At 36.2% G+C, this 20,571-nt stretch overlaps 1 protein-coding gene across 1 annotated transcript in view; it reads right to left on the reverse strand.

The window, feature by feature from the left end:
• Positions 1-20,571, reverse strand: part of TRIM66 (tripartite motif containing 66) — a 67,268-nt gene that overhangs the window by 12,307 nt on the left and 34,390 nt on the right. The window contains exons 3-10 of the mRNA XM_029283306.1: positions 19,773-19,814; positions 19,507-19,623; positions 18,435-18,549; positions 17,158-17,304; positions 16,392-16,509; positions 13,906-14,858; positions 11,726-11,869; positions 503-772 (exon numbers count right to left, since the gene is read on the reverse strand). Of these exons, the coding sequence (XP_029139139.1) occupies positions 503-772; positions 11,726-11,869; positions 13,906-14,858; positions 16,392-16,509; positions 17,158-17,304; positions 18,435-18,549; positions 19,507-19,623; positions 19,773-19,814 (1,906 nt within the window). The remainder of the gene's footprint in view (positions 1-502; positions 773-11,725; positions 11,870-13,905; positions 14,859-16,391; positions 16,510-17,157; positions 17,305-18,434; positions 18,550-19,506; positions 19,624-19,772; positions 19,815-20,571) is intronic.

Below are 20,571 nucleotides of genomic sequence, written 5' to 3' on the forward strand. Positions count from 1 at the left end.
AGAAATAAGAAACTCTTGGCAGGAATTTGATTTGCATAGGAGCTTTTGAAATTAACTGGGTTTATACAAAAGGCATATAATAATAATAAAGTTGGAAGGGACCTTGGAGGTCATCGAGTCCAACCCCCTGCTCAGGCAGGAACCCTACACCATTTCAGACAAATGGCTGTCCAGTCTCTTCTTAAAGATTTCCATTGTTGGAGCATTCACAGCTTCTGGAGGCAGGTTGTTCCATTGGTTAATTGTTCTAACTGTCAGGAAGTTTCTCCTTAGTTCTAAGTTGCTTCTCTCCTTGATCAGTTTCCACCCGTTGCTTCTCGTACTGAAGTTCCAGATAACCTAAATGAGAGCTGCATAAAAATACTGCCCCAATTTTTCAGGTTCCAATATTCTCAGCAGAAATTTTTCAGGTGTATGGTGGCTTATGAAATAAACTAGACTGACCATTCTTGTGATTTTTTTTTCCTACCAAATGATTACCTGATCGATCAACTGTTCTTACCTTACAAATTGGGTTTACCAAAGGCATGCCACCAATTGCTAAGTGTTCAATATTTTCAGAACTCAGGGTACTGGTTCTATCCAAAGACAGATTGTAAGTAGATACAGGTTCAGGAAGCACTTCGGAGATATGTGGTACACTTTGGGACAGGCTAGGTGTTGCACTGCAGATTTCTTTTGCCTGTGAATCAGCTTGTTTGGATGTCCTTGTTGAAGACAAATCAACTTCTAAAATGTTTGGAAAACCCACTATGTTCATTGAAGCTGACCGCTGGGGGGGGGAAAAAGACCATAGGAAGCTCAGTATTGCAACATTAATTCTTTCACTGGGAAGGTTGCAATATTACAATATTTAATTGTAATATTAAAATATTTAATTGTAATTTAATACTTAATTGAACACCATTATGAATTTTATCATAACAATGATCTACTAAAAAGTTCCTCAATTAGTCAGCATATGTGTTTTTCTTAAAATGCATTCATCTCTAAAAACCATAGATGGACAATGCCCTAACAGAAAAGATCATCTCATTTAAAAGTAGGAAATGCTTCTTTTGAAATTATGCATACTTAAAACCCTCAGAAATAAAATTTAAAAGCAAAATAAATGGCTTTTCATGATACTTATGTTAATAAGGCTGCAAGTAATCTTCAAGCAAATTTCACAAAATTAATGGTTATGATTTTTTATTGAATTGTATTTTGATTTATTTTATATAGAAAGAAAGAAGAGTTTTTGTCCTGTTATGTAAAAATTTTATTTTTTCCAATGCTAGGGAACTTTGATATAAAACTATTTATTTGTTTTAAAATATTTGTATACTGTTTCCTATTTTAAAAAATATCAAAGCTATTAACAATAAAATTGCAATCTATCTTAAACATCTGATTTAATTATATATATTTGATTTTAGTAAAGAAGCTTTTTCTCTCAGTAAAAATATTCTATTAAATTCGAAAGGTTTGCCAGATAGAAGACATTTTTTCTTGAAGTTCCTGATTTTTATTATTTTATTTTATTTTATTTTATTTATTATTTTTATTTTCCTGTTTTGTTCCTTTGTTTTTTCCTACTCTGCCAGTGATGTCTATGGGAAGGAAGTGACAATGATGTTAAAGGGTCCAAAGCTAGGAAAATATTGAGACAATGGAACTAGTTCTTTGGGGAAATTAAAGTGCTACATATATAATAAGAAAAATAAAAAGATGGTTTGTGAGTATTGTGTGCGTCTCAAAGCAGCAATTGAATTATGGAACAAATAAATTGCAGCTATGGACACTGCATGCTGGACATTCACCCCAAATATTATGTAAGCACCATGAATTTCTGATATGACATCTCGAAATGACTATTCATTCAGCAGCCAGCTGGTAAGCTTCTAAATCTAATGCAACATTATTATGAAACAAACATAATGGGAAATTAATAAATAAAACCTCATTTTAGATTTTTCTTAATTTTTCATTTATTTCCAGTATTAAATCAGCTGTTTTTTCTGCATCAATTCACAGTGCTTTTTCTTACAGAACTGCATAAAAATTGTGCCTTGTCACAAGAAGAAGTTCTCCCTTTATCCTTCATACTTTTACAGAAGTATGTACAAAAAAACCTATAAAAAGAAGGTTTTTTTCCTCTGGCATATTGAAAACTTTTAGATTAATTCACAGAACAATACCTCATTGTCTGGGGTCTTATAAAATTGGGGTTTCATAGATACAACAATAACTATTCTTAATACTCTGAGGATTATTTTCTTAATTAATATTTTAATGTATACTTTTAAATCTAATAAGAATACATATTTTGAGAATTAGTTTCCTTATATGTTCATATTATTGTGAGATTTTCCCTAAAAAAATTTGTACTAATTTTTTCATCAGAGAACTCTATTATAAAATGTGGAACACTACATATATGATAGTTACACTATTTTGGTTCATCTATTGGCTTGTGGAATTTTCATACACTGTGGGCTCTGAAAAAAATTCCTCCCAACTGGAAGAATTGTAGAATCAGGACATTAGAGCTTCCAAGTGCTAGAGTCAGGATTTGAAATATCTTCAAATATCCCAAAATTTTGGGATTATCATGTGACTGAGCCCTTCCCTGACTACTATATGTATTATTGGGTGAAAGTGCTAACTGCTCACCCTTGATTGGTTCCAGAAAAAACTGTCTTCCTGCCAAACCCTGCCCTGCTTCCTGCTTTGGATGACTTCTAAGTCACTACAAAATGATACTGTTCTGATTTGAGAATATGTCATTCATTAGCAGAATTATTGGTTTTTTTCCTCTGACTTGTTACCTCTTCCAGCATACCACCAGCCAATGGAAAAAAACATCAGTGTGGCATCTCTAACTTCAGGCATCTTTCCTGGTCCACTTTCCCTAGCTTGGGTTGATGGACCTTCCTCCCAAACCCTACCTGGGCATCTCCTGAATTAAATAACAAATATATGGGATAGCACCAGGGCAGAAATTGCTCCAGAAAAGTCAGAAAACTGGTTGTATAACTAGAATCGAAGAACTAAAACTGATTTGCTGATGGGCAATACCTTTTTTCCTTTAAGGAGAGGAAAGAAGGTACAGAACATGGCAAATACAAGGAAACTAGCAAGGAAGTAAACCCCTACTTCTTCCCCAAATGAAATAGTGAAGATGAACGATGCTTTGTCTTATTGAAAGAATGGAGAAAAAATTGATGTCAAAAGCAAAGAGGGGAGTAATTACAGATCTAGAACTAATTTTGGGATATAAAGTGCTAATGAGCCAAAAGTTGAGAAAGAAATGGTCGAAATGAATGCTAACTAGTGACCAGAGAAGAGGTATATCCGTGTCTCTGTGCATTCCAAAAATATGACTCTAGTCTCATCTATGCAAGATATCAGGATGATAAACTGTAAAAGTTTTTTACACACTGAGGCTGTCCTTGGATGGTGTTAAAAAGTGAGGAAATATTTCTTTGTTACTGGTACAGCTAATTATGCCTTCAGCTAGTCTCACTCATGGTCCAAAGATGAGACCAGGGCAGCATTTTGAAGACAGTAAGGACAGTGTTACTGTTAAGGCAGGGGTCCCCAACCCCCGGTCCATGGACCAGCACAAGTCCACGGCATGCCAGAAACCGATCCACACAAACAAGCGAAGCCCTATATGTGGGATGCAGGCAGTACATGAAACCAGGCCCCCTCCGGTCCACGAAAAAACCTCTCTCCACAGTACCGGACCCTGGTGCCCAAAAGGTTGGGGACCTCTGTGTTAAGGTATTGTGACTAAGTGCAAATATGAATAGGAACATGGGAAAGACATTGGTACTTAGACCTCAAATTACCAATAACATTAAAGAATTTAAATTCTATTAGTAGTATACTTACATGGAAAATATAACTCCTTAAGTCAATATAAAACATTAATCTTACTAAAAGGAGGGAAAATAGCTGGGAAATGGGAAATGAAGCTATCTAATTGCCTAGTTCTCTCTGGAATAAAAGTTGATTTGTGATATGAGGAAACTATGCATTGCCCAATACAATGTGTATATGGAATGTTGCATATGTATATGTGTGTTTCTGCCTATCTAAGCTCCTGGCACGATCTGATGCATTTTCATGCTGATTCACAAAGCTACTGTCAAGGATGCAATAAAAATGTAGTGGGAGTAAGGTTCATTAAGTTCTATTAATTATCTCCTTAAAATGATCATTCCTTTTTCGATTAGTGGAGGAGAGGGAGAGGAATCTTCCCCCTGTGGTTTTTACTGCCCTAAATTATGACACTTCTATCCTATTTTTACGTTGTCTAAAAAGATTTAATATCTCACCCTTCAACATAACAAACATTCATGTCATATGCTTTCATGTTGCAACTTGTGGTATAAATTCATTTGACTTTTTGATATGTAGTATATTGCAAATACATCTGTTTACATCCTTACATATATTTTGCAGTTTGCTTACTTTTCTCAATCCTTATGTTTCTACTTGTTATTTGTTCTTGTTTGTTTCCACTCGTGTAGTGAAAAAACTATCTCATTTCTATATTTCTCCTTACACTAACATATAAATTGCAGCAGCATCTGAAATGATGCTCTTTATCTAACACAAAAATGATTAATTATGAAAAAAGTGTTTATTTTCCTACAATTGCTTTCATGTTTACTGTGTGAATTTCAACTTCAGTATTGTAGGTACCAGGGTTTTCACTGTCTTTATTCCATACATTTAATGGCAGCCTTATATGGGAAAATTAGGATGTGTGATGCTGTTAATGGCATAAAAGTGGAGAAAAAAATTAACTTTCTTGGTTTTACAGTATCAGGAAGCTATCAAGTGACGCGGGGATAATGCCTATTTAAGACAGAAGTCTTATTTACAACAATAAAAAGGGAGAATAGAATGTATAATGTGTGCAAAATAAACTACAGAATAAACTGGATAGGGAAATGACAATTGTTAATAAAAAACAGGTTTGGGATTTGCTAAGATGGCACAGAATCTTTGCAATTGCAGAGAAATTACTGAGAGCAAATGGCTACAAAGAAATAAAAGACGCAGTTAAGTGGAACAATCCCTTGGCAACCCCTTTATGCTGTAAACTTAAACACATGCAGTAATTCAAATCAAGCTAGCTCAAGTTTAACTCAGAGTGACCAGGAGCCTATACCAGAATTTAAATAAAGTGTCCCTGTTCAAAAGTCTCTGGGAGGGCATATAAAGTCAGCTCTACATTCATTTCAGGTCAAATAAAAATAACATGCAAAATATGTTGAATAAAAACAAATGATTTGACAATTGTCTCCACTAAAAGAAAAAGAACGGGGGGGGGGAGGGAAGGGAAGGAGACATGATGAGTTGGCCTTCTTTAATGTTCCCAGATTCATAGGGTGCTTAGAAACCAAAGGATCTGAACCTTGTCTATTTCAACTGACCTATCTACCTCCATGACATTTGGGATGCACTGGCATCAGGCCACCGTCGGGCCTGCCAACTGACCTAAAACAAGGGGGGGAAATCTAAGCAACCTTTCTGCAAAGTTCAAACCAGCTGCCTGTTCAAACACATGGTCAAGAAGACAAAAGATAGTTGCTAGGTGTATACCAAGAGATGGATAGCATAGCTTCTCTCAAGACATGATTTGAAAGGAACAACTTGGCTGATGCTGAATACTTGCTCCATCCTGAACGCTTGATTAGTAACAGAATTACTTTTTTTGTGCTATCACATCATCAATCATTTTAAGTGGATTCCAAATGTAGAGGTGCTTTGGGTAGCAAGATGGACGGCACATACATACATACATATATACATACTTATTTATAAATAGCCTTGTCTTTTCATATAATATAGAGAAGTAAACAACAGAAGTAAACCTACCGAATTAAATCTATGACAGAAATAAATCTGTTTAAATGTCAAAAGACTTCTGGATAAGAGGTGTCTTTATGAGCTCAGTATCTACTGTATATTCTGGTTTTCTTAAAATAAGCAGCTTGAAAACCTGATAAAGTTACTCTGATAAAGCTGTAAGCTTATGTCAGGTGCATATTTAGCAATGCAGCAAGAGTCAGGATTTAGCCACGAATGACTACAATCATCAACCTATTTTGAAACCTCACATCTGCAATAGTGCCAAAACTTTTTGTTATAAATTGAATAAATTTAATGTAACAATCCCTGGTTTCTAGTACTCAGGGTGGAGGGAGAGAGGAAGACTCCAGAACTGCAGAAGTGGAAGAATATTTTTTTTAAAATACATAAATGCATGACTTGGCAGTTTACTGTCAAACTATAAGGTTGTAGGAAGATCAGCTCCAAATAATGTCTACATGAAGTTCCAGAACACTGGATTCTGGTCTTTCAGTGCTATACTTGTCTTGGTTTTTATGCTGGTTTCACATCAAAATAAATGGTTAAACAGCACAAGAGACATATGGCAAGAATTCCTCAGTGGAAAGTAGATCACCTGCACTGGTTGCAAAAGCTTGACTGAACCTCCACATATGATAACAATGGCACTAGGTTGTAGATTTTAAATGTAAAAAAATAATAATAATAAATTAAATGCACATTGAAAGATTACATATAGCCTTTTCTTTTTCACAGAAAATAATCACATACATTGGTTTACTGCATCATAAAAACATTCTGGAAAGGACACATTTTACTAGAAGAGCCAAGATAAAGAATGAAATTACACAATTTTATAGTAATTAATTTAAATTACTCTGATAATTCCTGTTCACTGTCTAAATATTTGTTTTTCCTAAATCCCAGATAAATCTTGCTGTTAAATCGTTCTGAGATGGTGCTCAATTTTCAGTTTAAAGATTTCTCAGTCATAAACATGTACAGATGGTCTTCATATGACACTGCACTGCACAAATGCTGGTCATCTTTTTGCTGCTACAGTAGTTATTTCAGATAGTATTTTTATAAGAGTGAAGTGAAGCAAATATTATTATTGTCCCAGTATGCAGTACCTAAATTATCAGTGTTTGTATGTGTGGTAAGCTTGAGGAGAATTAAAATGAATGTTGACTAGTACTGCTATTGGGCTCATTTGATTCTTTGGGTTCTTAACAGGTCACAATTCACATGTATGACGCTTATGTCATCATGGCAATTGCAACAAAGTACACATAATTATCACCATCTGTATGGACCGTGTAATTTTCTACCATCAAATCCATGTGATTGATATACTTACATATATCTCGATGAGTTGCACATGACTACATTTCTATATATCATCCACATATTTCCAAATATAATAGAGTTCTTGTTATAAAACTACAGTGTTAGTTGAACAGTCAAAGAATATTGTATACTTAGTGATGTTTCTCCCAGAAGCACTGACACTGAGAATGCAATATACAGTATCACTGGCAACTATCACGTGAAATTCCACATCATCCCTCCAGTGGTGGGATTCAGCCAGTTCGCACCACTTCGGAAGAACCGGTAGCTAATTTTTTGTTGCCCAGGCCCAGAATGGACTTCCGGAAGCGGCATCCACACAGAGAACCGGTTGTTCACATATTTGAATCCCACCGCTGCATCCCTCTTGTATTCATGACACAATTGCTTTTTCAATCTATCAAGGTTTAACCTCTTCCTTATACAAAATCAACTGTACAAGATTGTATGTGTAACCAACATTTCAGAAAGAAAACAAATGGCAGCATGACTATAGCCCCATCTATTGGGCTGGGATGGAATATCCCCGTGTTCTTAAGAGTTGCTGTCGTGCTATCTTGCATTTGCCAAATTACATTTTCAATCAATTGTTTGCAATAGCTCAGAATATATACCATTGCAGTCTGTCATGTAAAGTATTTAAAAAACACTAAACACTAAATTTGCAACTGCACTATTTTTGGAATGTATCTTCTATCTGCAGAAGGTGATTATATAAATATATCAGTTATTGGATTTAAGATTCATATGTAATTATAAAGTGGCATCTGCTAGCTGCACCCCTTTGAATGCATGATGGATTGGCAAAACACAGAAATACTCTTTAAATCTTTCCTGGGCACTTTGGTTATCTTGTTTTGTTTTTTTTATCAAGACTTTGTGTAGGAAACATAGACTGCCTTCTTTAAAGTCATATTTAGCACACAAAAAATGGGTAGCTAGTCAGAAGAAAAATTCTCCCATTACAATTGGATAAAGTCCTAGCTCATTTAGTTGAATTAAATGATGTAACTTGAAAGCATTTTAAATAGTATTTTCTTGAAATTAATGTTAGTAGTTATTGAGTTTCAGATATTTTGCCAATTTGATAATCTACACCACCCCCTCCATTTTCCAATGTCCTTCTATGAAAGTTTCTTCCTAAAAACTGAGAGACAAAAAACAAAAATTGTTTGCAGAATAGCATTACATTATTAAACTACAGGCTTAAAATGTTGTCAGTAAAGTTCCCACATGTTATTTGATTGATTTGAGAAAATGGTACATTTGAAAATGCCAATGTTGAAACTATATTACTTCAGCTTTTTGCAATAGGTCCTTGAAGAAGACAGAATTTTCTTATCAAGTTGATGTGCCTTTGCTGCCTTCCAGTTGGGGGAGAAGACAAATTCTATATAGCTTCAGGCCAGAAAGCAGACTATATTTCCAGTAGTCCCAAATAGATAGAGTATCTTTAATGAAAACATGTTGAGTATTTACTTAAGTCTATCCCTATGATATTTCCTAAACAAATAACTTCCAAATCAAGGCATCTAGAGTAAAGTGACTGGCATTGGAGTGCCCGATCCGCTGAAGCTTTGAGAGAGATACAGTTATTCAGTTAATAATTGTAGTGAGTTGGTGCAAAATATAATAAATCATAACTCTGTTGTATCAGACTGATTTAGTCATAGTTATCCTTAAGAGTGTTGGGTTGACTTAGGAAAACTGATGAAATATTAGAAAAGTCCATGGATTAACTTGTTTCTACCATGCAGTTGATTAAAAAGTGTTGTTGATTGTACCAGAAAGACCTGAGGTGACATCAGTGTGATGTGTGAACAAACTAATGAATTGTTTTAGGAGCAACTGAATTCCGGTAATAGTTGGCTTTATATTCAGATGTTTTAGAAAATCTATCAAGTCAATCCTGATAGGGAGATGTTGAAGGGTCCAATCAGAGAAAAGGGCCATATTGTTTCATATTTGTTCAGTATGTTCACCAATAAAAAGTCTTCTTCAAATCATATTCATATTCTGGTGACTTCATGGACATATCCTTCATTCACATAACTTTCATTGAACAGTATAGAAGTTATAGTTAGACAAATAGCTTTGTCTAACACCTCTTTGGAGATGAAAGGCATAAAAGTCAATTCTTTATATCAACTCAGAACAATGTAAATAATTAGCCTGAAAAGCCATGGTAGAGTTAAACTCAGAAAGCAACTGACAAAGAAAATACTTGATGGAATTCAGCACAACAGCTTTCTTATCATGGGACTCAAAGGATGGGTTTTTCTCTCTTGTGCATTATATCAAAAATGTAGAACACTTTGTCCATCAGATATCATCAGGGGAGGAATTCCACTTGATCAGAATGGATGTATTGAGTGCTGTTGTCCAATCTATCGGTTAAGACAGTTGTAAAGTTCTTCAGATCCTAATTAATGAAGGACATTGAGCAATAAGAGGCAATCATAGCCCTTCTCCATTTTATCTATCAGTTGTTTTCTAATACTCATGAACAGTATCTAATTAGTCAAATATATGCAAAATGCCTCAGTGTTTTTTTTTATAAGAATTATATACAAATATACCTTTTTGCTTTGCTTGTTGCTTTGAAAATGATAATTGTGTGGCTCCAACAAATTCAAAATTAAATTGTGTTTATAAAGCATCCCTTCTTTATTATCTATAAGCATTTCATACTGGCCATGTAGTACACCATGTAAAAGACAACAGAACAGAAGAGGACCAAGAACCTGGGAAGAGTTAGCATCAAGACTGACACATGAAGAGCTCTAGCTGCAATTCCAAGAAGAACTGTCTGTCAACTTAAGTAAGCAGCTTTCAGTATGTTATATTACTTATATTACAAAAAGAGGTTCCATCATGCATGTCTGGAACTGAAACAACAACGACATATATAGTAATCATTGGTACAGTCCGTAATGATTTATTTCTCTGTTTCGCTATACATGTAATATCAGGAAAGATTCCTTCTGTGCATGTTAAAAAACAAAAGATATTTTACCAAAACAAACCAACTAGTAAGTACAATTCTTCCTATGTGTCTACGCCATTAACCTCCCTCCAGCCTATCTATATTGATATCAACATAAATGTATCATTTGTTATTGTCACTGAAGATAACAAATATATCACTCTTCTCTGCAACAGGGCAGGGAAACATCACTTGAGATTATGCAAAGAAGACTTAGATCATCTACCTCTTCAGCCTCAGAAACTTTAATAATCTACTAAATCCTTCTATTCCTCTCTCTTTTCTCTTCATATAAAATGGGGGGTAGGGGGCAAGGCTATCTGAGGCATTTTCATACACCACTGGGCTGGGCTCAACCTTCATTTATCTGATTGTTGTTGTCTTGCTAACAGATCTTCCTTCTTCTCTTTGAGGCCACCTTTTGTACTCACTACAAACTATCATGCCCTATGAGCATTCTCCCAGTAGACCTTGGAGTCTACTAAAGTTCTTGTCCTCACAATAATACATAATAACAAATCAAGAATCTGGAAAGAGCTAAACCACATGATAATTCCACAACCTGTGGAAGTAGGAATTAGGAAAAACCACATGCCTCATTGTGACATCCGGACTGTCATTCTTTACTTCTCTGTCTTTCTTACCTTTACAACAGTCTCCAATTGATCGCACGTTTCTATATTACATGTCAGTTTTGCCAACATCACTGCTACAATTTTGTACATTAGTTAGAAGCCTTTAGTTATAAATTTTATTTATTCACAAAAGAAACAAAAATAATTTTCCACATGAATAAGCAATACTGAAGTTCTTTTTTAACAAAAAATACAAGTAAACATAAGGCTTTAAAATACTAGATCTTGCCTGATTTGTGATAAGAACAGAGTTGTCCAGAAAAGTTAGAAGCTCCCACAAAATGTTTTGATTGGTAAGTCTTACTGTATATTGGTTGCCTTTGCTAATTATTGAGTGTTGATCTGATTTTAATAGTGGTTTTACAATGCTATATTGATAAAAGGTTGTTATATGCAGTATTATCTAATATTACTTTGATTTTTTTCAAGAAAAGCCACTGAATTTGCAAACCAAATCAAACTACTACATATTTATTAAATTTACTACACCAAAGTGGGTCCTTGCTTGCCCTTGCAAGTCTGCTTTGATAGGGTGATTTGACCAATTTTTTTGTCGAATCAAAGAGTTTTATCTTGCCATAATGGAGATCTAAAACAAACTAAAGGCATTTTGATACTTAAACCTTAAAATGGCTTCAATTATTTTGCAACAGAAATATCAAAATCATTTTGTTCAGAAAGCTCATCTAACAAATACCTTTTTTTCCTATGTTTTACTTCATTCATAATGATCAAATGTCATATAAATAGCACGATACCATGTAAGGTTTCTACACAGAATTCCTCCATAAAGGTGAAAAATTCACCTTCCATTTTTATAAAGGTAGAGAAAGAGGGGATTTTTAAAGCAGCCTTATTGAATTTTAAAGAACACATTGCTTTACAAGAAGGAAGGAAGGTTTACCTTTCTGACTGGACTCAACATACTCTCTGGAGATTGCATGTTGACAATGGCTTCATCTACTGGCTGAGACATAGATGGAATCGCATTTCTGTCAAGAGGAAGTGCTGGCTTTTGACCTTCTGATTCAGCAGAATCTTCACCAATCTTTCATAAAGATAATACATAGATATAATAGTTTATTCAGTCAATGACCAACAAAATAAAGGAATAATAAGCACATGGCAGCAAGATTACTTACAGTATATAAATAAGATCATTTATATTATCCCCAAAAATGGATACTTTTCCGGCTTCATATATATAGGTATATTTTACATTAACCTGCCTGCATTTGGCTGTCTAGATATCACCAATTTAGATGTTGGTATCCATTTTTAGCTCTTAAATGTCCTTACCCCAACATTTCAGTGAACACATCACTTCTCAAATGAACTTCGTAATTCTTTCAAAATTTCTGAGGTCACTTTTGACCTCATATAAGAGAAATTTATGAGATTACGGAAACCTGGGAGACCATCCGTTGCTGGGAATCAGCTGAGTGGTAAAAATTGTCCCCAGGCCCTATTTTTCTCAGTCATTTAATTTGAATTTTTGTTCTTGTTACTTTTGTTTGTTCAACTTTATTATTACTTAAAAAGAATATTATTTGAATTAAAACACGGTAAATCACATTGATTGCCTTTCAGAAGAAAATATATTAATAACTTTTATAAATAAAAAAGATCGGGCTATCTTAAAATAACATTTCGTTCTTGTTATTCACTTCTCAGACAGCATTTTCATTCCACTGGTATTTTAAACTTATAATGATATCTATTACAAAGAGGAAAATTTTACAGAACATTCTCACATTATTTCCCCAGGCAGTGAATGTAATCATAAATTTTCCCCAAAACTGTTTTTTGCCCTGGGGAAAAATACCAGATTTCCTCCCAGAAAAGGACTAACTTCTGGAGAAGATGGGTTTTATCCCTTTTTTTTTTAAAGGTAAAGATTTCACCCACCAGACATGTCCATCTCTAGGGGGCAGTGCTCATCTCTGATTCACAGCCAAAGAGTCAGCACTGTCTGAAGACATATGTGGTCATGTGGCTGTCATGACTATATGTAGAAGGTGCGTGGAACGCTGTTACCTAGAAGTGGTAGCTATTTATCTATGTGCATTTGCATGCTTTTGAACTGTTAGATGGGCAGGAGTTGGGGCAGGAATGGGAACTCACTCCATCACATGGTACAGGCCTCAAACTGCCAACTTCCAATTGACAAGCCCAGCGTGTTAACTGCTTGGCCACCTTACAGCATGGAAATATAGAGAGAAAAATCACTCCTAAATATAGACAGGGAACTTCTCAATGGATTCTATTTAAACAATGTTTGGTATAACTTTAATGCTATAGAGTGACATGTACAACCTCATTCTTTTTTGGACCTGTCAGACACCATGTTCTACCCCATCATGCACTAACTTTTGATTTGTTAAGTATTCTCCTTTAGGGCTTGTACTGGTCTAAGAGACTGGTGAATCTAGGCATCCTACAATCACATCAAAGCAAAAACAGGACAGTTAAAACATAATAATATTAATCCACCATCTTTTCCTTGATGTTATACTTGATTTGCACCCCATCTGATCTGGTAAGCATGCTCTCTTCTGGGGAGGCCCAAAACATTTAAAAGCAAAAACAAATATTAAAAAGTTTTTTTAAAAAAAACAAACAGCTTAAATAAACGTTACAGTTATCTAACAATTCTTCACCTGGAGAAAGAGAAACATCTTTACAGATTTCCCTTAAAAAATGAGAGAATGGAAGCCAAACACAATACCTAAGAAACTGTTCTGTAGCCCGAAATCTTTGAAGGAAGGATATCCTGTAACTCTAATTTTCACATAGATTTCAAGGGGAAAGCTTAATATTTCAAGCCTAGCTTAAATATCAGTTACCTGATAAACATATTTACTTGGATTTATTTAAAATAAGGCTAAGAAATAGCCTGTGGTAAGATGGGCGGCCAATAAATTTTACAAATAAACAAGGTTAAAGTAGCAATTATTTCTTAATCTGGGCTAATTGTCTTTTACTCAATCCTTCACCAGCCTTGCTTAAGACTGAATATTCATGAAATTAACAAAGATGCCACCGAATGTAAAAATCAAAAGAAAATAAATTTAATCAGCTCACTTGCTGTACTTCTTCTTGGTTTTGCTGCTGAACCGTGGCTGGCTGCCTGACAATGTAATTTATCTGGCCAACAATGGTTTGCTGAACATGCTGAGGCTGCTTGGCCTGATTGAGCTGCAGGCTTGGTTGCTGAGCCTGAAGGAGAAGCTCCAAATCTTTCTTCATTTCCTCCAGTTCAAATTGGTGGTGCATGATGTCCAAGCTCTGTTGTATCACTTGTTCGTGAGCCTTCTCATTTGGGCCTGCTGCAGGCGACGGCTGCGGTGAGAGTGGGGGTGGGGGTGGCAATGGATGTTCTTGTTGGGGTGGCTGCGGCTGTGATGGCTGCTGTTGCTGTTGCTGCAAGTTATTCAGCTTTAACTTCTGGAGGGGACCAACTTGAACCTGCACCGTTGGACTGTGCAGAGAAGACTGTGCAGGGAGTTGCTGGGAGTGACTACCTTGGCTTTGGTGGCCATCCTGTGATGAAAGGGGATAAACAGGTGGAAGGGCATGGTGCATTGGCTGCTCTTGGGAGCTCTTGGCCAACCTGGTAGTTAGGCTATCGGGCTCTTGATGAGATTTCTGCTCAGCACATGGCTGCATGGTTTTCAGCACGCGTGGGGCACACCTCTGCTCCCTCTCGTGTTGCTGCAAACTGTACTGCAGAGAGAAATGCTGCGGGTGGTGCTGCATTTCAGAAGGCTGGCGGAAAGGCTGGGGGTGGCTCACAGTTTGATGAGAGTGCTGCCCTTTGTTCATATGTGGGATATTAAGGCAATGGGCACAGCACATGGGTGCCAGGCAATGGACAGGAGGCTGAAATTGGTGGGGCTGGTTACTGAGTGGGTCATGTTGTGGCACTGGAGAATGATGGCCATGATGGTGATACAGAGACGGCTGTATTCCTTGTATACTTGCATAGGTTGGTACATCTGAATGGTGGCTTGGCCCCCCTTCCATTGACAAGTGGCCTAAAAAGAACAAACCAGAAATAATGGAGGACATCATCAATAGTCCCCATTTTAAGACTCTTTATCCAGAATAGGATAATTTCATGTTCAGTAAAAGGTGTAGAGAAGATAACCATCTAAAAGCTTTCCATCCTGGAAATTCTGTCTTATGCAATAAATATAAGAGCACCAGGAAAGCAGCACTGATAAACTAAATTCTAAAAGACAGTTCTACTCTAAAAACATAATATTAAGTGAAAATAATGGTTTGATCTAATGTATCGGTACACATTTTTCAATAGGTAAGTGTGAGACTAATATATGACTAAAACTGTTGATATTCAACCAAAAATGCTAAGCATCAGGAATCAAAAAAGGATAATGTATGTGTAGAGTGTGCCCTTTTCTAATTGCAGTCACTCGTTGTTGTCTACCAAAAAAACCACTAACGTACATTGAAGGAGAACACTACAAAATAGTAATCAATAGAATATTAATCCATGGAAGTCCTTAATAATAATCAAAATAAGATGCCATACCAAAAACTCTTGGATGGCACTTAAAAAATCCGTGCATCAACAAAATATCATCAATGTTTTATTTTCAATATAGCAACAAGAAGGAAAAGGCTAAAGAATCCCTTGGCTCTGTCAGTCATCCAAAACTTTCCATTGACCACAGAGAACTGCTGGAACAAAGATCTTTTACTGGGAAATGCCCAGCTTGCAACTTCTTACAATGGGCTCTCCTAGATTCTGATTGTGCTCTGTTCTGTCACATCCAAGATTTTTTTGAAACTGTAAGAAACAATTCTAAGCTGGTTTCCTCATTTCCCAGGCCACAAACACATTAGAGAAAGGAAAACATCACTCACATAACATAAAGAACAGCTCTCTCTCTCTCTCTCTCTCTCTCACACACACACACACACACACACACACTTTCGTTTTCCAAAAAAATGTACAATTATATACCGTGTTTGCCCGAAAGTAAGACCTATCCCGAAAATGAGTCCTGGCTTGATTTTTGGGGGTGGGCCTAATATAAGCCCTACCCCAAAAATAAGCCCTAGTTTTGAGGCAAGGCGCATACCTAAAAATCAAGCTAGGGCAGAGTTGGGGGAGAGGAGCTGCCTCACAAGCCCCGCACCCACTTATCAGGTCTCCCATGAATTGACACTTGTTTCTCCTCACCAGCCCACTTCTTCTGCAGCATCCCACGGCCTTCATTTCATAGTCAGAGGCCTTTCCAAAAAGCCTCTGCAGCTGAGAACTGAGCTATGGATTCAATCCGTAGCTTCGTTCTTGGCTGCAGAGGCCTTCCGGAAAGGCCTCTGACTGCAAAATGCAGGCCGGAGCTCCATTCTCAGCTGCAGAATGAAAGTGCTCCTTCGGCCGCAGAAGAAGTGGGCCAGCTGGGCGTGGCTGTCGGTGCCACCGCTGCAAGGTGAGTGGAAAAGACACCCCCCCAAAATAAGACCTGGTATCTCTTTTGAAGGAAAAAAAAAAAGATCTGGTCTTATTTTCGGAGAAACGGTAATATACTTCTTTTTACCTAAATTGGATAGTTGTTTAGTCCAAAAAGATGGGTCCCATGTAAATCTGATCTTCCAAGGAGAACACACATCTGCATTACAGTTGGTTTCTAGCAAACGCTGAATCTGAAAAACAATCTAGTAACAAACCAGAGAATTATAGTTTGATGCAATAAACATATAAGTTTTATATTTGGTTACTTATAGCTTAAGACTTGAAATGGGCACCTGGTCCTACATTTCCATTATGTTTCCATTCACTATGGGCTTGCTTATATATTAAAGTGGAGATTCCTAAGCTATTATGAACTGAAAAGAAAAAAAGAAAATTTTATTTCACCATAAAATAAATTATCTTGCATTTAGACTCCATTTTATCAGCATTAAATATTTTGGAGGCCATAAAGCTTGGCCACTATAGTAATCAAATGAGGATACAATCAACATGGCTGGCCTGAAAAGCCATTCCAGAATAATGTTTATTATACTTTTTCTTAGAGGCTTAATACACCATTTACTTCTGTTGGGATGACTATTTTTATTTGCTTAAAAGAAACCTTTTAAATGTTTTATTCATGGAAAGAAGGCACTTTTGACCTATCAGCACTACCTTCTTCTCATTGTCTGCTTATGGTATTTCTTTTTCTTCACACTTTTTCACTGATCAGTTCAGAATGATCAATCTGAGTAATTTTTATAGCAAACTGTTTGTTCATTTAAAAGGTCAAACAATACTTTAGACAAGAAGCTCATGTAAAGTATCCTGGGTTGAGCATTTACTCTTACCAGTTCTTTGCTGAAGAGGAATGGAACAGTGCTTTTACTGCATACTGCCCAGCTAAGAAAGTTTTGCACGTGTTCAAACTGTCTGTTTAACACCATGATGCCCTGAAGCTGTTGTTCCATTTTTTGCTTCCTTTCACTGGAGATCCGCTGTCAACAATCAGAAATAAAGAAACAAACAAACAGTCATTTTAAAATATAGTTGGTTTTGTAAAAATGACATCTATAAAAATCCACAAATTAGATTAGGAGCAAAGAACCTTTGCTAAGTCAATAGACCCAAATAAAATGGTTCAAGTCTACGCTCGGCACTCTCAGAAAATGGCTGCCATGGAAGAGTGATGTGTTCACATAAAATTTAGGCGTGGCCCAGAAAGCACGGCTACTCCCAAAGTATTCATTTCTCAGAAAAATGAACTGTTTTGTTTCATCTCTACCATCACATAGATCCTCAACAATTTGATGACTGTAGCTTAGTTTTGTCTCTTTTTCTGTATAGATGAGCAAGTATCCAATAGAACAGTCAATCTCCATTTCTATTTTTAAAGATACTCTGTAAGAATTGGATGGGACCTGGAACATTTCTTGTAAATATAGTTGTCAATACAGGCAGAAGTTTTGGTTTTAGCACACTGGCTAATTTATTTCTAATTTAAAAAAATATTTGAAAATCAAGTCAGGTTATGGTTAAACACTAATGCTTTAACCAATAAAGAGCGGTAGAAGTTAGTTTTCATTCATTCCCTTTTCCTTAGAATAGAAACTGTCTGCATACTAATTTCCTGTAGATCTAGGATCACATTATGAATCCAATAGATGGTATACATCTAATAAGTATTCAGCTGGATCTCTCTTCCAAACTCAGTAGTAGCCCAGAGTATTGCCAGACTTACTTACAGAATAAAAGTATCCTTCCAAGTTTTATGTTCCCTCAGCCTTCCCAGGTAGATTGGACAGGAAACATAACCAGAAACATAACTCTACTGTAAGGCAACATTAACAGAATCTTGCAAGTCTGATAGTTCAAATTTCCTGCAGTCTTTTTTACAGTCCAAGACGTCATAGGGGTTTTCTTCTGAGTTTCTTTCTTTGCCCATTATGCATCAGTTGCCTGTGTCTTTTCTTAACATTCCCTAGGCAGCCTTTCTTTCCCCCTCCATCTCCCAAGGTCATTCTCACAGACTATTCTAACTAGTCAATTTATCAACCAATCAGTGCTGCAGTTAATTGGCATCCTCTGTTTCCATATCTTCTTTGCTTCAAGAACTCATCCTACTTACCTCCAATTGTTCAAGGAGAACATTTGTCCGCTTATTTATTTCACTGATCAGGACCATTTTGGCCATTTTGATCTGATTTTCCACTTTTCGTTGCAAGTGTTTTGCTTCAAACAATCTGTAGAGAGAGATTAACGATTTCAATAACTATAATCATGTTTCAAAATGTTTGGAAGAAATCATATTTATGGAGGTTAAAAATACGCTTATCTGGGTTATCAATGGTAAAAACCTGTGCAGAATGAGTTTGTACCGTATATGGATTTATGGCCTGAAACTTTCAAGTTGCAGGGTGCATTGATCAACCTAATATTTACTTTTTAGCATTTGTACACAGATAACAATTTAAATGACACACTTTTTCCTCAAAAATAAAGAATAGTTTTGCCAATATTAAGTACTACCTTTTTAAAAATTATTTGCCAGGATTTTTGAACCACTATTAAATGTACAACATTAAATATTTATTTGCCACACAGCAGTGTTTCACTTTTTATTTTATGGGTATTTTGGTATTCATATTCACATCTTAAAGAAAACCAACCTAATGTTCCAGCACTTTCTACCCATAGAATAAGTATTTCAAAAAATAAATAAAACAAAATAAAATAAACAGGTCATCTAAATGATTCCACCATATAGGTTATACTGAGAGTGAGAGTGTCCTAGCCTATATATACTAGGTTACTTACTGCCAGTAAGTCACAGTCCATACCAAAATTACACCTCTGTAAACATCTGAAAAATGTCAGTAAAGAAATCAGATCAAAGAGGAATCCTTAAAAATATGGAATGCTCAAACTTGATATGTGGATTCTCTGATAGCTGAGGATTATTAATTAGTGCGCCACAGCTACAGTGCTTTAAATAACAGCATGATTGTATGATGTCAATCCACAGTGAAAGACACTATGAATTTGAATGGGTAGAGAATTTACAAAGTTGCAGAGGCAGAAGCACCAAATCACTCTCTAAGTTAGTCTCAGGAATTAACTCTTAGAATTACAAATCAACTTGTCAACGATAAAAGCCATTACAGAATTCATCTTGTTAAAAGAGGGATCTCCTCAGTTACCTGTCTTCAATATGTTTAGCTGAGACTTGCACTACATTTTTTTTCTCTTCTACTTTGCAGGTTATGTTTTCCAGGATAACCCTCTGATTTTGCAAAGCTTCTTGAAGATGCCTGAATCTAGGGAAACAAGAGAAGTCTTGGAAGTTTTACCTGGGTTCAAAAGGCCAATCAGACAGTTTCCCCAACAGCTTGCCAACCCCTCCTCTTAAGCTCGATCCCTTCAAAATTTATTTCTATTCTTCCTTCCAATTCCATAGGAATTAAACAGTGACTCTTTATTCCTCAACAACATCCTGCAACATATATCCCTTGGCCTAATTTTAGGCAGGTGTGGGAAGCCTAAAGCCAAAGAAAGTGGGCAGGAAGAGAATAGCAATAACAATTAGACTTATATACCATGTTATATTGCTTTACAGCCCTCTCTAAGTGGTTTACAGATTCAGCATATTACCCCCAACAATCTGGGTCCTCATTGTACCGACCTCGGAAGAATGGAAGAATGAGTCAACCTTGAGCTGGTCAGAATCAAACTCTTGACAGTGAGCAGTGAGTTAGCCTGCAATACTGCATTCTAACCACTGTGCCACCAGGGCTCTGGTGTGAAGGAGGAGCCTCTCCAGTGATTATTTCAGATCTGGGCCTGTATCAGTGAAAGCTTGTTTGATATAGTGGTCAAAAGAATTGGATTAAAAACTGGTAAACTAATCTAATCTTAAGCACAAAGCCATCTGAGTGACTTTGGACAAATCATTCTCTCTCTCAATCCTAGGAAGAACAAGAACTACTAAAAATACTGGTGTTGGCCTGGAGTACACCAGGAGTCGAGGCACAAAAATGAAAAAGGACAAATGCTCTCTCTCCACGGCCCAGGGTTAGAGAAGAAACAAAAAGAAAGAGAAAAGGATGGCAAGAACAAAATAGGTGGAAGACAGCAACAGCAAAAAGGAGAGCTGTATGCTGCAAGCCACCCAGAGTTGCTGTTACGGAGATGGGTGGCATATAAATTTAATAAATAAATACATAAACAAAATAAAGCCCCTATGTGTTTTTGACTCGAGTCCTGCT

This window comes from Protobothrops mucrosquamatus, unplaced genomic scaffold, assembly GCF_001527695.2.
Source record: "Protobothrops mucrosquamatus isolate PMUCROS unplaced genomic scaffold, P.Mucros_1.0 scaffold_5, whole genome shotgun sequence".
In the NCBI taxonomy this organism is placed as follows: Eukaryota; Metazoa; Chordata; class Lepidosauria; order Squamata; family Viperidae; genus Protobothrops; species Protobothrops mucrosquamatus.